Genomic DNA, 17,985 nt, shown 5'->3' on the forward strand with positions numbered 1-17,985 from the left:
AACTGTAGGCAATCGACTGTAGGCAATCGTTTTGAAGGAATCTCCAGTTACAAGGTATCTGTAGGAATATGGAAGACAATGTAATTATTAGACTGTTACATCACCAGGTCATTGTGGATTACTAAAGTATAATATCCATAATAACAAATCATGATAACATTGGATTGATAGATGCATGGGCACACATATGTAGATGTGTAGCATGTGACAATAACAGGATCATATCAAGGATGGCATCACAAATGAATACATAAATACCACTTGAAGCTTGATAATGAGTTGATCATTTGAATCAGCGGTGCAGTGCTGAGGCAAAAACAACAATGTGCCTCTTTGAGTCCCCAGGACTGAGAACCACTGCTCTTCATTGGGACCTCTTCATATGTAGACTGGCTTTCATAGCGCTCTTTATCTGAGGACAGAAAACCTCACAAGAAACAGACTTCATTATAGTCAAATTACACCACACTGAATATTATGTTACTATTATCTCCGTCCTCACTTCTAGGGACAAGAACTACACAAAAGTACCTGCCCTATCCAGAATAGCCTCCTCTCTCACTGACAGTTGGGGCTGCTATCCTTTCACCCTCCATGGCTGTTAGCTAGCTACCTACAAATGCATTTGCAGTTTGTTTTTTACAGTGATAAATAGATAGCTAGCTAATATGAAGTTAGGTAGCTGGTGATATTTAATTCACTTAGCTAGCTATCTATCTATACAGAATGGGATGTTGGCTAGATAGTTAGCTATCTATCTATACAGTATTTGAAGTTGGCTAGATAGCTAGCTATCTATCTATACAGAATGTGAAGTTGGCTAGATAGCTAGCTATCTATCTATACAATATGTGAAGTTGGCTAGATAGCTAGCTATCTATCTATACAGAATGTGAAGTTGGCTAGATAGCTAGCTATCTATCTATACAGTATGTGAAGTTGGCTAGATAGCTAGCTATCTATCTATACAATATTTGAAGTTGGTTAGATAACAAGCTAGCCAACTAGCTAGCTCATTTAGTAGCTCATTTGAGTTAGCCTGCACTGTAGCTAGTTAGCTAATAATACATAGTTTTTTTTTACATTTCCAAAATCTATTTACTTACTTACTTGAATAGGTTCTCTCAGCCATGTGGACAACTGGAAACAGGGCAGAAAAGTTTGTCACCAGAGCGTTTTAGAGGATATTACTATTGAACTATGTACCCATTTAATAACCAGACCTTCATACAAACTTGCTCTGCTGAATTCTTGACGGAGTCACAACGGGCGGCCTAAGCGGCATCTAGTCCATCTGCTGACTGGACGCAGTTGAGTAAAATGTACATTTAATGTTCAGACAAAAAGTTAAAGGGTAGGAAGCATGAGTTTTTACTCACCAGTGTAACAACACAGTGTGGTTAACTGACTTAGTAACTGAGTTGTAAGTACAAACAGTTATGTTTTTGTTTTAAATTTACAAAATTAAAATTACTCATTTACATTTTAAATGTTTCCTTCACTCAAGTATTACAATAGTTTTTTTAGGGGTGTAGGGTGGAAGCTGTCTCCGCGTAACAGGGAATTCCTGTCCGTCGGCTTCCTGTATAGGTCTGTGCTAAATCCACACCCCTCCCTCTTTAGCAAAATGTCCAGATAACTTGTTTCATGCGCCTCAAAGGTGAGGGTGAATTTCAGATGTTCACTGCTTGTATTGATGAAGGAGTGGAATCGATGAAGTTCCTCTGCTGTCCCCTGGAATAGAAGGAATACGTCATCAATGAAGCCTTTTACAGTGCCTGATGATGTGCTAGAATGGATTGTTAGGGCTGACAATCACATTCTTCTCTAACAACCCCACATATAGTTACGCATAATTAGATGCTCTTTTTTTAAACTACAACGACCATAATGACCTGAGCGCCTACTTGTCTTGTCTGTGTTTCTTTTACACCTGCTACGTAAAAGAGACCGAAGAATGTGTAACAGTAAAGCTTCCATCCCTCTCCTCGCCCCTACCTGGGCTCGAACCAGGGACCCTCTGCACACATCAACAACTGCCTCCCACGAAACATCGTTACCATCACTATTAGCGCGCACCCCGCTAACTAGCTAGCCATTTCACATCGGTTACAAATGCACAATGGTCAATGCCATCTGGGATCCTTGGGACATCCCTACCCTAAACCCTAACCTTAACCATTTTAAATGTCAACTTCAATGGGCTAGGGAAGTCCCAAGGATGTATCTCTAGCTGAAAATACATGATCTAAGTGATTGATAGTTGGTATTCAGCAGTCATAAAGCCTTATTAACTTTAATGAACTACTAAAATAGTGATTTTGTCAGACAGCAGCTCTACACTTTATTGACTGACTGATCCATTCATCCTTCCATCCCTCCTCAGCCTTCCTCTCCTCTGAAGACCCAGTGAGGGTGGAGCTCAGTCAGAGAGCTGTTGAGGGACTGGTTAGGAAGAACACTTCTACAGCCAGAGAGGTGAGAGGTCACACATGGTTTAGATGGTAAATATTTATGTCCCCTTAGTGGCTCATCACGTCAGCTAAAGGGAATATGTTCCATCATCCATGTTTACTATTTACATTAGTGCAAATTGTCCACTGATATTGGTGTAATTTCTCAACCCTTTTGCCTGTATGAAAGTTAATTTCCCCTCAGGCACACACATTTGTTCTTTGATATTATGAAGGTAATTTGTATCAAATGTACTTTTCCCCACTCATTCACCCCATCTCTTTACATTGCTTATTTATATTCAGTGGCCTGACTGCATCCAGACTGTCAAAGGCCCGTCCTGGTAGATCTGAACCTAATGCAGCTTGGAGTGATCAGATGACAGAAGTCACATTTAGGTGCCAGGTGTAACTGAGGCCATAGATGCTCCATATCCATTACTTTGAGTGTTTTATATAATATGACTAAATGTGTTTCTGTGTTGCAGGGGCAGTCAAGAAATGGAACAGCAAGGCCACAGAACATGACATAAGCAGAGCTGTGGGAGACCACCTCAAGCCCCTGGTAGAGCCGGGGGTGGTGTTTACCACTCTACCAGCAGAGCTGTGGGAGACCACCTCATGCCCCTGGTAGAGCCGGGGGTGGTGTTTACCACTCCACCAGCAGAGCTGTGGGAGACCACCTCGAGCCCCTGGTAGAGCCGGGGGTGGTGTTTACCACTCCACCATCAGAGCTGTGGGAGACCACCTCATGCTCCTGGTAGAGCCGGGGGTGGTGTTTACCACTCCACCAGCAGAGCTGTGGGAGACCACCTCAAGCCCCTGGTAGAGCCGGGGGTGGTGTTTACCACTCCACCAGCAGAGCTGTGGGAGACCACCTCAAGCCCCTGGTAGAGCCGGGGGTGGTGTTTACCACTCCACCAGCAGAGCTGTGGGAGACCACCTCAAGCCCCTGGTAGAGCCGGGGGTGGTGTTTACCACTCCACCACACCTTCAGCAGGCTGGAAAAGTGGGATTGATCTGTTTGATCCATTTGTTTGTTTCAGTTATCAGTAGTTGAATCCGTTGACGTATTGTTGATTTCAACAAATGGACTGGGTTGGTTGAAAAGTGATACTAAAACGTACATACCAGCACTATTTTGACATAGTGGGAGATATACTGAACTTATACTGTTTTTCATACTAAAATGGATCAAGATATGTGTTGCTTTTGCACAGATTTGTTCATTGGTTTAGCAAGAGTCTGTTGATTGGTCAGTCATTGGGTTCATTTGTTTTGCAATATGTTCAAATCAAGCTTTATTTATATAGTACATTTCAGACATGGATGCAACACAATGGCTTCACAGGAAAAAAACTATGAAAATAAACAGAAATATTTAGAACACAACAAACAGAAGAGCATTAGAGGATAAAAAAACAATAACAACTTAAAGACTAATGAGCATCCTAAGGAAATGTCATTGATTAAAATGTTAAAATATCCAACCCAAAATATAAGCTTGTTTTTTAAGAGGGGTTCTGAAAGACACTATGGGGGTGTCCAATGAAAATTGACTAGTAACAACAACTGGGAACTAAAAGACACCCACCATAAGACCCACTAAATCTGCCCAAGAAGAGGCAAACAAAAGAAAAACTCACAGACAGGAATAAAACCAAAAAGGTGGAGCACCTAAAGGTGTTGACTCTCCACATCTATCAAGACAACTGGAGCACTGGGCCAGACACTCTTAAATAGAACCTGGACCAGCTCAGGTGAAACACCTTCCCACTAACGAGATGGACAAGCCAGCACAGGTGTAACACATACTGACTAACGAGGTGACACCAATCAGTGCGCCCTTATTGCTAACAGACATACTTGCTAACGTCCAAACATAAATGGAAACACCAAAGACAGTAACACCTTCCCCCTTAAGACAACAAATATATCCTACATTTATGGCTCAATTTATTAGGATTGTTAATAAAATTGATTATAGACCGATTTATTATACAGCGTCCATGTGTATAGGCTGCAAGTATGTTGAAATTCAATGTTTTTTCCCCCAACTTTCACTTTCAACTAAAACCAAACTTATATTGTATGCCGGGCATAGTCTTATTTTCAACAACATTTTACTAGGTGGCATAGCCCCAATGTCACAGTTTAAACGTGTCCAAATGCAGAAACACTTTGTGATAAATTGAAAACATAAACATAAAATGTACTATATACACAAACATCGGCCACAATAATCATATTACTTACACAAGCTCCTTATAAACTGCACAAGCACCAAAAACGCTGTTGTTTTGACAAGTAGCAATAAATCACGGGTATCGATTAGGGGGGAAATCAGGTTGTTCGTGCTGTTGAAACTAACACAACTAAACAAACACATGGAAATGGGAGATATATTTTACCTCACTGGTTAGAGGACATCCTGCAGAAGACAGTCAGCTACATTTTGGAGTGATGCATTTAAATTTAGGGGTCGCTAAACAAAGGAACACAACACTTATTTGTCATAACTCATCGATATCATGTTGAAATCATAACTCATCGATATCATGCTAAAATAATTTGTGCGACAGGAGGGAGATGAGGTTGCACGTCCTGTTAAAACTAACAGCTGAAAAACCACACGGAATCTGGGAATAATGTGTACATCCCTGTTTAGAGGACAACTTGTAGAAAACAGCTCGCTACATTTTGAGGTGTTCCATTTTGATTCAAGTGGGTCACCAACATGGTAAGTGTAACACAGCTCTTTTTGTGTTAGTCACTTTTTGTTAAATCACATAAATAGTACTCTTTCAATTCAGAGCCTGGATTTTTCCTGAGGCTAATATCCATATCATGTTGAAATCAATAGAACAGGGGACAAACGTTTAGGGTTCTACATTGTGAAATTCCTTAAAATACTCCTACTACAATGTTAAAACATTCTACATTGTGACATCATTAAAATACTCCTACTACAATGTTAAAACATTCTACATTGTGACATTATTAAAATACTCCCACTACAATGTTAAAACATTCTACATTGTGACATTATTTCATTGATATCATGAAACAACTCCATGTATTTTCTGATGTTTGATCAGATATCTTTTATCATAGTATCTCTTGTCACACAAATCACAGCTATGAGGTTTCTCTCCTGTGTGTGTTCTCTGGTGTAGAGTCAGAGTTCTAGATGCACCAAAACTCTTCCCACATTGACCACAGCTATAAGGTTTCTCTCCTGTGTGTGTTCTCTGGTGTAGAGTCAGAGTTCTAGATGCACCAAAACTCTTCCCACATTGACCACAGCTATAAGGTTTCTCTCCTGTGTGTATTCTCTGGTGTACAGTCAGAGAGCCAGATGTAGTACATCTCTTCCCACATTGATCACAGCTGTAAGGTTTCTCTCCTGTGTGTGTTATCTGGTGTAATGTCAGCTGGTCAGATCTACCAAAACTCTTCCCACATTGACCACAGCTATAAGGTTTCTCTCCTGTGTGTATTCTCTGGTGTAGAGTCAGAGTGCTAGATGCACCAAAACTCTTCCCACATTGACCACAGCTATAAGGTTTCTCTCCTGTGTGTGTTCTCTGGTGTGATATCAGGCTGGTTGACTGAGTAAAACTCTTCCCACATTGACCACAGCTATAAGGTTTCTCTCCTGTGTGTGTTCTCTTGTGTGATGTCAGCTGGCCAGATGTTGTAAAACTCTTCCCACATTGATCACAGCTATAAGGTTTCTCTCCTGTGTGTGTTCTCTGGTGTAATGTCAGCTGGATAGATGTTGTAAAACTCTTCCCACATTGACCACAGCTAAAAGATTTATCTCCTGTGTGTATTCTCTGGTGTAGAGTCAGAGTGCTAGATTGACCAAAACTCTTCCCACATTGACCACAGCTATAAGGTTTCTCTCCTGTGTGTGTTCTCTGGTGTACAGTCAGATTGCTGGATGTAGTAAAACTCTCCCCACATTGATCACAGCTGTAAGGTTTCTCTCCTGTGTGTGTTCTCTGGTGTACAGTCAGAGAGCCAGATGTAGTACATCTCTTCCCACATTGCCCACAGCTATAAGGTTTCTCTCCTGTGTGGATTCTCTGATGAATTTTAATGTCTGATGAGGAGGTGAATCTCTTCCCACAGTCAGAGCAGCAGTGAGTTCTCCTCCCTGTGGATCTCTGCAGGTGATTATTGAGGTGTCCTGATCTGGAGAGACTCTTCTCTGCCTCTTCAGCATCATGAGGTTGTTTAGGCTCCCCAGAGGATCCACGATAGTCCCTTATCTCTCCTGTGTGAACAACAAAGTCAGACAGATGATTAAAGGCCCACAACAGCGGTAATCCACTGTAAAAGGTGATGCCAACAGAGTAGCCATGATGTTGTACAACAATTGATGTCTGTAATGAATGTTAAAATTATTTAACAATCGTCTTAAAATGAGCAAGAATAGTCATAGTTTGTCTTGCTTTCACATTAGTAGTAACATCAATGATTGTAGGCTAGAAATAAGTTATTCATGTTGTTGAAACTCTAAGCAGTGTGCCAGACGACTTTTGGTCTCCAATATAGGCCCCTTTCCTAAAATTGCGGCACGAGGGCGATGCAACACAACTTGATTGTAGAAACTCCTCCCTGCTAATGAGGAAACCGATAGTTACGGATGTAGTATATCTGGTAATGAGGAAACCACTAGTTATGGATGTAGTATATCTGGTAATGAGGAAACCACTAGTTATGGATGTAGTATATCTGGTAATGAGGAAACCACTAGTTATGGATGTAGTATATCTGGTAATGAGGAAACCACTAGTTATGGATGTAGGTTATCTGGTAATGAGGAAACCACTAGTTATGGATGTAGTATATCTGGTAATGAGGAAACCACTAGTTATGGATGTAGTATATCTGGTAATGAGGAAACCACTAGTTATGGATGTAGTATATCTGCCTGGAGCAAAAATAGTGAGCAAAGATTTGAGTTTTTCACAATGTATTCTGAATGTGAATAGGGGAAAACTCAGGGGAGTAACCTCCATTTCCAGGTTGCTTATGAGTGCATTTCACACTACTTTGGATTATAATTGTAAGGCTCGTTTGAATGTCCTGCTTAATATAATGTTTGTGTCATCACAAATCAACCGCTTTGTACTTAAAAAACAATTCAACCAGTAAAATGCTCTTTGGCTAGCTTTTCCATCAGCCTGACAATGAGGGTTTATACACTATTTGCCAAATTGGCCCATAACTAACAACAAATATACCTGTAATGAACGAAGAAGCACTTTGGTTGTTATTGCATGACATACATAGTGTACTGTAGGATCCATAACAACAACATAGACCTACTGTAGGACCCATAACTTCACCAAACAACAAATAAAGGAAAATAGCTCTGTGTGTTGTACAACAGCCTATCCATCAAGGAACAGTTCTCTACACATTATGAGCAAAGTATCTCTGTGTGCAAACAGACTAACGAGACCCTACAGTAAATCAAGCAGACAATAACACATTATAAACACCAATTTGTTAGGGATGTTGGATCCAACGTGGAGCACGGCATAACTGTCTTTACCAGAGTAATGAATGAAGAAGCACTTTGGTTGTTGTTGCATGTCGTGATGTTTGTCATGTGACTGTCATTCAGAAAATGATTTCCTGGATCAGCTGATGATAGTTGAACATGTGACTAACTAAACAGCTACAGTATTAAGAATGATGTGTAATTATTGAAAAACTGCGTTAATGACAGTATCCATTTGGGTGTTGTCAATAAAGTTAAGGTGACTCTCGGTTAGAACCCTTGAATTTCTGCAAACTCAAATGATTTGATTTGGAATTTCTGTGCCCATGAAAACTGTTTTCCCAGCGTAATATAAGGAAACTAAATGTTACGTAGGTAGAGTGCATTTCAGAGATCTGAATACAAAAAACTGTACTAACAGGACAATAACCTAAACCACAAGGCCAAATCTACACTGGAGGAGCTTACCAAGACATTGAATGTTCCTGAGTGGCCTAGTTACAGTTTGGACTTAAATCGTCTTTAAAATCTATGGAAAGACTTGAAAATGGCTTTGTAGCAATGATCAACAAACAACTTGACAGAACAGGAAGGATTTAAAAAAGAATAATGAATGTTCACATGAAGATCAGTCTCCTATTGGATGACATCACGACTTCCCATCAAGCCAACTCCTTGAAGGCCTTACTATGACATCACTCACTCCTTCTAGTTTGCAGTTGTCTAAAAAAACACTATTTTGCTCAAAACATTTATTTGTTTCCCTTTAGTGTGTTTATACTTTACTGTATTTATATATCACTTTTCAACAGGAAAAGTTAAAAATCACTGGAGGACGTCATGAACAATTCATATTTTTTTTAATTTAACCTTTATTTAACCAGGTAGGCCAGTTGAGAACAAGTTCTCATTTACAACTGTGACCTGGCCAAGATAAAGCAAAGCAGTGTGACAAAAACAACAGAGTTACACTTGGGATAAACAAACGTACAGTCAATAACACAATTATTTACAACTGTGACCTGTGAACTGTGACCTAGGTCATGCCATTAGGTTACAGTAGGTTGTATCTCTCTAGGTCATGCCAGTAGGTTACAGTAGGTTGTATCTCTCTAGGTCATGCCAGTAGGTTACAGTAGGTTGTATCTCTCTAGGTCATGCCAGTAGGCTACAGTAGGTTGTAACTCTCTAGGTCATGCCAGTAGGTTACAGTAGGTTGTATCTCTCTAGGTCATACCAGTAGGCTACAGTAGGTTGTAACTCTCTAGGTCATAACAGTAGGCTACAGTAGGTTGGATCTCTCTAGGTCATGCCAGTAGGTTACAGTAGATTGTAACTCTCTAGGTCATGCCAGTAGGTTACAGTAGGTTGTATCTCTCTAGGTCATGCCAGTAGGCTACAGTAGGCTACAGTAGGTTGTAACTCTCTAGGTCATGCCAGTAGGTTACAGTAGGTTGTATCTCTCTAGGTCATGCCAGTTGGTTACAGTAGGTTGTATCCAAGTGGAAACAATTATCAACCCAATGTGGAAAGTGTCAAATTTGGTCAACAACAAAATGAATGGCTTATTTGCTACGTGAGGTTTACTTGATCCAACAGAAGTTTCGTAATGCTTAAGTTGTTATGTGGACACGTGACATACCGACAACTTTGATAAAAACACTATAGGAGTTGTCTCTAGATCGCTATGCATATTCATGCTAGTAGCTTAGCATCTCTCTCCATTGAATACAGGCGGTGCATATTCATGCTAGTAGCTTAGCATCTCTCTCCATTGAATACAGGCGGTTGCCGTCAACAACCCTCATAGAATATAAACAATAGATTACAATAATAAGATGAATCCACCAATCCAAAGAAAGGATAGGCGGGAGCTAGACAACCCGCAGTGCCGCTTTGTGGACAACGACTCCCCTTGTCAGGGCAGAGACATCTTGTCAGTATATCCATAATCTTTGTTGTAGCCAACCCAACTCTCACATGACACTATTGGGGGGCACGGTGTGTAGTAAAACATCACTACATGAAAATCACTACATGCCGTGCCCCCCAGTCTGCGGTCAGCAGATAGACCCTTCTCAAATATATATGGTAAGTCACTTTTTGGAAACGGAACGGAGAAAACAAGGGGTAGCTTGCTCTCTACGTCGTCTGATTCTAGACATATCAGTCATCATCCTGGGCCCTCCGTTTAAGAGGTATTGACGAGCCAACTCCGAATATCCAAAGTTAAAAACACATTTAAGGCGGTACTTACTGGTGTTAATCAGATTTCCTATCTCCTCCTCCTCATCTTTCAATGTGACAGTAATCTCCCCTTCCTTCTTCACTCCAAAAACGACATCCTCCTCCTCTTCTTCCTCCTCCTCTTCTTTTACTGTAACATCTTCCTCCTCTTTCACTCTGAACGCGTCTTCCTCTTCTTTCACTGAAACGTCTTTCTCTTCTTCTTTCACTGTAACAGCCTCATCCTCTACTTCTTGTTTTACAGTGACATCCTCTTCTTCCTTCTCCTCTTTCACGACAATGTTCAGCCCCAGAGCTTCTTTCTCCGTCGAGCAGATCACCTCTTCTTTAGCAGGAGAGGAGTAGTTTAGGGAGCTCATGTTCGGGGATAACAGCTAGCTAGCTATCATTAGCGACTAGGCTAGTGCTAACTTAACCAGCCAGCTACTATAGCTGACTAATACAAAATAACGTAATATTAAAATAAATAGGTTAACAAGTAGATACGACACAAGTGTGTCTAAAACACAGTAGCTAATATACACCGAAAGCGTCTAAATAGCTTGAATCTTTCGGCTATGTTGGCTAGCAAGCTACCGGGGTGGTTGACGAGCTGTTTATGAAGAACCGTCCACTAGATTATACGTCAAGAAAGTGTTGATTGATTAATGTGAATAAAAAATGTTTACTACAGCACATTTACATTACATTTACATTTACATTTAAGTCATTTAGCAGATGCTCTTATCCAGAGCGACTTACAAATTGGAAAGTTCATACATATTCATCCTGGTCCCCCCGTGGGGAATGAACCCACAACCCTGGCGTTGCAAGCGCCATGCTCTACCAACTGAGCCACACGGGACCATTTAAGGCTGTTTCATTAAGTCAAACTAAATCTAAATAAGTAGCTAGCTACTGTAGGTCTATACTGCTCCTACATGGTGTAACAATACATCATGTAGATGTATATAATGAACAGACTAGGTCTATACTGCTCCTACATGGTGTAACAATACATCATGTAGATGTATATAATGAACAGACTAGGTCTATACTGCTCCTACATGGTGTAACAATACATCATATAGATGTATATAATGAACAGACTAGGTCTATACTGCTCCTACATGTTTATGTATTATTATGTGTTATTTATTTCTCCTTTATTTAACCAGGTAGGCCAGTTGAGAACAAGTTCTCATTTACAACTGCGACCTGGCCAAGATAAAGCAAAGCAGTTCGACAAAAACACCAACACAGTTACACATAAACAAACGTTTAGTCAATAACACAATAGAAGATGGAGAAAATATTTTTATGTTTAGAAATATTGTGAAACACGATCATTCCACTATTAATGCAGATATTATGGACATTTTATTTAAAACATGTAATTAAACTATAATTGTAGCTCCTTTAATTCAGACCCAAAATGTATTTGCTATAATGTGTACCATTGCCCGGCTATTAAAATGGACAGGCGACTATTTTTTTTATTTATTTTTATTTTACCGTTATTTTACCAGGTAAGTTGACTGAGAACACGTTCTCATTTGCAGCAACGACCTGGGGAATAGTTACAGGGGAGAGGAGGGGGATGAATGAGCCAATTGTAAACTGGGGATTATTAGGTGACCGTGATGGTTGAGGGCCAGATTGGGAATTTTGCCAGGACACCGGGGTTAACACCCCTACTCTTACGATAAGTGCCATGGGATCTTTAATGACCTCAGAGAGTCAGGACACCCGTTTAACGTCCCATCTGAAAGACGGCACCCTACACAGAGCAGTGTCCCCAATCACTGCCCTGGGGCATTGGGATCTTTGTTTAGACCAGAGGAAAGAGTGCCTCCTACTGGCCCTCCAACACCACTTCCAGCAGCACCTGGTCTCCCATCCAGGGACTGACCAGGACCATTTGAGACTCAGCCTTGAATTTACATTTTATGGAATGTTAACTTTGATTGTCTTCAATGAAAATAACCTTTCAAACATGGAATGCAACGTTGTATGAAACATTATTGTCAAGTGACTTGATGTCTACGGTGCCAAAGAGATTGATAGTTGGGGGTGTTGGGAGTGTCCAGTGTGTTGATATAACGGTAATAATGTCAAAATCCCACTTTTAACAACCATCAGAATTGGTTAACAAAAAGTTATACCCGAGTAGTGCAGCGGTCGAAGGTACTCCATCGAAGGGCTAGAGATGTCACTACAGACCCGGGTTTGATCCCGGGCTGTACCACAACCTGCTGTGATCGGGAGACCCATAGGGCAGCACACTATAGGCCAAGCGTTGCCCAGGTTAGGGGAGGGTTTGGCCGGGGGGGGGCTTTACGAGTGAACCCTGAAAAGAGAGAGAGAATCCTTGTGGCGCCTGCTGGCTGACCTCGACCTTCGATATATATTATATTATAATTATATAATATATAGATATATTCAATATTTGTATTTTTTATTTTACCTTTATTTATACAGGTTTTTCTCATTGAGATAACTTTTCTTTTCCAAAAGAGACCTGGTCCAATAACAGCAGGGGGAACAACGTTTCAGACAGAACAATTTACGTACACAACATTAAACAAAGCTATAAACACACACACACAGTACAACAATAACATTTTACGTTAACACACACACAGTACAACAATAACATTTTACGTTAAAAACACGAAAGTCTTGACTAAAAACAGCTGTCCTAAAAACAATTACACTCTTCTATACATCGATCAAGTGTTAAAGCAGCCAACAGCACTGGAGACATCACAATATCGAAATTGTGGAGAAAAAACAGGGGTAAATTTATTTTAAAAACCCGAAATTGGTTGTTCCCCCACCAACAACATCACTGAGCACCATCACTGTCTTTCCTTCGTGGATCTCCTGCATGTTTACATATCTGGCATTACTCATCTCATATGTATATACTGTATTCTATCCTATTCTACTGTATCTTAGTCTATGTATTACTCATCTCATATGTATATACTGTATTCTATACTATTCTACTGTATCTTAGTCTATGTATTACTCATCTCGTATGTATATACTGTATTCTATCCTATTCTACTGTATCTTAGTCTATGTATTACTCATCTCATATACTGTATTCTATCCTATTCTACTGTATCTTAGTCTATGTATTACTCATCTCATATGTATATACTGTATTCTATCCTATTCACTGTATCTTAGTCTATGTATTACTCATCTCGTATGTATATACTGTATTCTATCCTATTCTACTGTATCTTAGTCTATGTATTACTCATCTCGTATGTATATACTGTATTCTATCCTATTCTACTGTATCTTAGTCTATGTATTACTCATCTCGCATGTATATACTGTATTCTATCCTATTCTACTGTATCTTAGTCTATGTATTACTCATCTCATATGTATATACTGTATTCTATCCTATTCTACTGTATCTTAGTCTATGTATTACTCATCTCATATGTATATACTGTATTCTATCCTATTCTACTGTATCTTAGTCTATGTATTACTCATCTCATATGTATATACTGTATTCTATCCTATTCTACTGTATCTTAGTATCTGTCTTTCCCGCTCTGATATTGCGTGTCCATATATTTATATATATATATATATATATATATGAGTCACTGGCTTACTGGTGCTCTTCCATGCCGTCCCTAGGAGGGGTGCGTCACTTGAGTGGGTTGAATCACTGACGTGGTCTTCCTGTCTGGGTTGGCGCCTTGTCTCAGGATGGTAAGTTGGTGGTTGAAGATATCCCTCTAGTGGTGTGGGGACTGTGCTTTGGCAAAGTGGGTGGGATTATATCCTGCCTGTTTGGCCCTGTCTGGGGGTATCATCGGATGGGCCTCTAGTATTTATGCTGCAGTAGTTTGTGTCGGGGGGCTAGGGTCAGTTTGTTTTTCTGGACTATTTCTCCTGTCTTATCCGGTGTCCTGTGTGAATTTAAGTATGCTCTCTCTAATTCTCTCTTTCTTTCTCTCTCTCGGAGTACCTGAGCCCTAGGACCATGCCTCAGGACTACCTGGCATGTTGACTCCTTGCTGTCCCCTGGCCGTGCTGCTGCTCCAGTTTCAACTGTTCTGCCTGCGGCTATGGAAACCTGACCTGTTCACCGGACGTACTACCTGTCCCAGACCTGCTGTTTTCAACTCTCTAGAGACAGCAGGAGCATTTACTCCTGAGGTGCTGACCTGTTGCATCCTCAACAACTACTGTGATTATTATTATTTGTTCATGCTGGTCATTTATGAACATCTTGGTCATGTTCTGTTATAATCTCCACCCGGCACAGCCAGAAGAGGACTGGCTACCCCTCATAGCCTGGTTTCTTCCTAGGTTTTGGACTTTCTAGGGAGTGTTTCCTAGCCACCGTGCTTCTACACCTGCATTGCTTGCTGTTCGGGGTTTTAGTCTGGGTTTCTGTACAGCACATATATTGATATATTCTTATTCCATTACTTAGATTTGTGTGTATTAGGTATTTGTTGTGAAATTGTTAGATATTACTGCACTGTTGGAGCTAGAAACACAAGCATTTAGTTAGATATTACTGCACTGTTGGAGCTAGGAACACCAGCATTTACTGTTGGAGCTAGGAACACAAGCATTTGGTTAGATATTACTGCACTGTTGGAGCTAGAAACACAAGCATTTAGCTACACCCGCAATAACATACATATGTGACAAATAACATTTAAATTATTATGAAGGTCACTTGTGTAAAATGTACTTTCCACACTCATCTTTTGACATTGCTTATGCATATTCGGTGGCCTGACTGCATCCAGACTTGGAGCTTGGAGTGATCAGATGACAGAAGTCACATTTAGGTGCCAGGTGTAACTGAGGCCATAGATGCTCCATATCCATTACTGTGTTTGAGTGTTTTATATAACACGACTAAATGTGTTTCTTTCTGTGTTGCAGGGGCAGTCAAGAAATGGAACGGCAAGGCCACAGAACATGACATAAGCAGAGCTGTGGGAGACCACCTCAAGCCCCTGGTAGAGCCGGGGGTGGTGTTTACCACTCCACCAGCAGAGCTGTGGGAGACCACCTCAAGCCCCTGGTAGAGCCGGGGGTGGTGTTTACCACTCCACCACCCCTTCAGCAGGCTTGAAAAGTGGGATTGAGACTGATTTTCATACCAAGATGGACCAAGAGTCTGTTGATTGGTCAGTCATTGGGTTAATTTGTTTGGCAATATGTTCAAATCAAGCTTAATTTATACAGCACATTTCAGACATGGATGCAACACAGAGGCTTCACAGGAAAAAAACAATGAAAATAAAGAGATATTTAGTACAAACTTAAGAGAAGAAAAAAAAACAGAAGAAAAACAACTGAAAGACTAATGAGCATTCTAAGGAAATGCCATTGATTAAAATATTAACAATGTGATGTTTTATCCAACCCAAAATATAACTTGTTTTTTAGGAGGGGCTCTGAAAGACAGTATGGAGGTGTCCACTGAAAATTGACTAGTAACAACAACTGGGACATAAAAGACACCAACCATGAGACCCACTAAATCTGCCCAAGAAAAGGAAAACAAAAGAAAAACCAACACCAAACTTACAGACAGGAAGCAAACCAAAAAAGTGGAGCAACTAAAGGTGTTGACTCTCCACATCTATCAAGACAACTGGAGCACTGGGCCAGACACTCTTAAATAGAACCTGGACCAGCTCAGGTGAAACACCTTCCCACTAACGAGATGGACAAGCCAGCACACAGTAACACATACTGACTAACGAGGTGACACCAATCAGTGCGCCCTACGCGCTAACGAGCTAGACGTGATAAAGTCCAACCTCAAAACATAAATGAAAAAACCAAAGAATGTAACACTTTCTCCCTTAAGACAACAAATAGATGCTATATTTTTCCACCACGAGCTTCTAGAACTCTCGTCTTCCTAAAACGCACTTAGTTCTAGAACTCTCGTCCCCTTGGAACAAAATAAATTGTGATCCATGGCAACGCACTGGCTAAACACAAAACTTGCTGACTGCCCACCCTTGAGACAATCAGCAACCAACACCTGCAATATCCGTAGTAACTTTCCACCTTACTTCTCTCTCTCTTTTCAGGGTTCACTCGATAGGCATGTTGTTGGATCGGGGCCCAGTCCCCAATGTCAAGCATTTGGGTTAGCACATCTGAGAATGAATCCTGATATTCTATAAGAAGGGTAACAACGTCAATATAATTGTACCCAAAAATGGTCAGCTGGTTGCATAAATAATTATGATTACTAAATGTTACATAATTGTAAATATGAAATATCAAAACCAAATGTACACCCCTTTGTTAATATGTATTGGCAATAATTAACTTAAGGGTGAGGCATGGAATAATACAACATGTATATTTTGTCAGGCTGGATGTTTGAAATATGAGGTGATTTGAGTGATGCTTCTTCAGTAGTGGAATAAAGACAATTAGCATTTGAATGTTGTCAATAAATACTGAAGGGATGTTGAAAATTGATTATAGACCAATTTATTATACTGTTTTCATGTGTGTAACACAAACATGATAGTAAAAAGCTTTAGAGAACCTTACATACCATTTTGGGAAAAAAATTTACTGAATCAGATGGCTCATTCATCACAAAGCCCACTACTTTTATGATTTTTTCATTGGCAAGATTATTCAACAAACGCTGACACTCCACATCCAAGTATATCTGATCAAATTATGAAAGACAAGCATTGTAATTTAGAATTTCGTAAAGTCAGTGTGGAAGAGCTGAAAAAATGATTGTTGTCTATCAACAATGACAAGCCACCGGGGTCTGACAATCTAGATGGAAAATTACTGAGGATAATAGCGGACTATATTAGCACTCCTATTTTCAGTATCTTTAATTTAAGTCTACTAGAGAGCATGTGCCCTCAGGCTTGGAGGGAAGCTAAAGTCATTCGACATGTGCTATGCTCTGCATAGTTAGCTCCAGGTAAAATGTTGCACTTATTCTTATTCAGCCATTCTGTGACCAAAAACAAGCTACATATGGACAGTACCAAAATAAACTGACTCTGGAAATGACAAAGCGCCTCGTAACCTTGCTGGAAATGGGACAAACGGACCCCTTCTGTGGTAGTAGACTGGGACGATTTGTAATCAAATCTAATTCCCAGGAACGGGGTTCAAATGAACCACAGAGACTGTGTGGGATAAAAACATGGCCGTGTCCAACCCTGCTTGTTCCCTCGACTCCACTACCAACCACCAATCTCCAACAGGGTCCTTAACCTGTATCACTAGACACCTCATAGTGAGCTACAGGTAGGAATCAGCAATTAATCCCAATAATGAGCCACCTATGGGAGGGGTAACCCTTTGTGGACAAATCTCTCAACGTATTACTGCTACCCTGGGGAGATTGATACACCCCTTGCACATCGGCTCCAACCCTCGTCGGATGTGGCAGGGCTTGCCACAGACTACAAAGGGAAGCACAGCCGATAGCTGCCCAGTGACACGAGCCTACCAGACGAGCTAAATTACTTCTATGCTCGCATTGAGGAAAGTAACACTGAAACATGCATGACAGCATCAGCTGTTCCGGACGACTTTGTAATCACGCTTGCCGCAGCCGATGTGAGTAAGACCTTTAAACAGGTTATCATTCACAAGGCCACAGGGCCAGACGGATTACCAGGACGTGTACTCCAAGCATGCGCTGACCAACTGGCAAGGGTCTTCACTGACATTTTCATCCCCTGTCTGAGTCTAATAGCAAGATGTTTCAAGCAGACCACCATAGTC

The 17,985-nt window shown here is 40.6% G+C and overlaps 3 protein-coding genes across 4 annotated transcripts in view; 1 reads left to right on the plus strand and 2 right to left on the minus strand.

Moving 5' to 3' along the window:
* LOC139549612 (zinc finger protein 664-like) overlaps positions 1 to 17,985 on the plus strand; it is a 438,201-nt gene that overhangs the window by 50,382 nt on the left and 369,834 nt on the right. The gene's annotated exons all lie outside the window — the stretch shown is intronic.
* The window catches only part of LOC139549671 (uncharacterized), a 520,909-nt gene that overhangs the window by 27,098 nt on the left and 475,826 nt on the right, over positions 1 to 17,985 (minus strand). The window lies entirely within an intron of this gene.
* On the minus strand, positions 3,738 to 10,577 carry LOC139552345 (zinc finger protein ZFP2-like). Its single transcript, XM_071363991.1, has 2 exons — positions 10,461 to 10,577; positions 3,738 to 6,844 (listed from the first exon to the last, which is right to left on the minus strand). The coding sequence occupies exons 1-2, from the start codon at positions 10,575 to 10,577 to the stop codon at positions 5,513 to 5,515; spliced, it is 1,449 nt and encodes a 482-aa protein (XP_071220092.1). The 3' UTR covers positions 3,738 to 5,512.

This window comes from Salvelinus alpinus, chromosome 2 (genome assembly GCF_045679555.1).
Source record: "Salvelinus alpinus chromosome 2, SLU_Salpinus.1, whole genome shotgun sequence".
NCBI classification, from domain to species: domain Eukaryota; kingdom Metazoa; phylum Chordata; class Actinopteri; order Salmoniformes; family Salmonidae; genus Salvelinus; species Salvelinus alpinus.

Bases quoted from the DNA above. Each gene is read 5' to 3' on its own strand.
- LOC139552345 (XM_071363991.1), bottom strand. From the start codon at position 10,577: ATGAGCTCCCTAAACTACTCCTCTCCTGCTAAAGAAGAGGTGATCTGC. The intron at 6,845-10,460 runs GTAAAACAAGAA...CATTCATTACAG, and splicing joins AGGAAGAAGAGGATGTCACT to ACATCAATTGTTGTACAACA.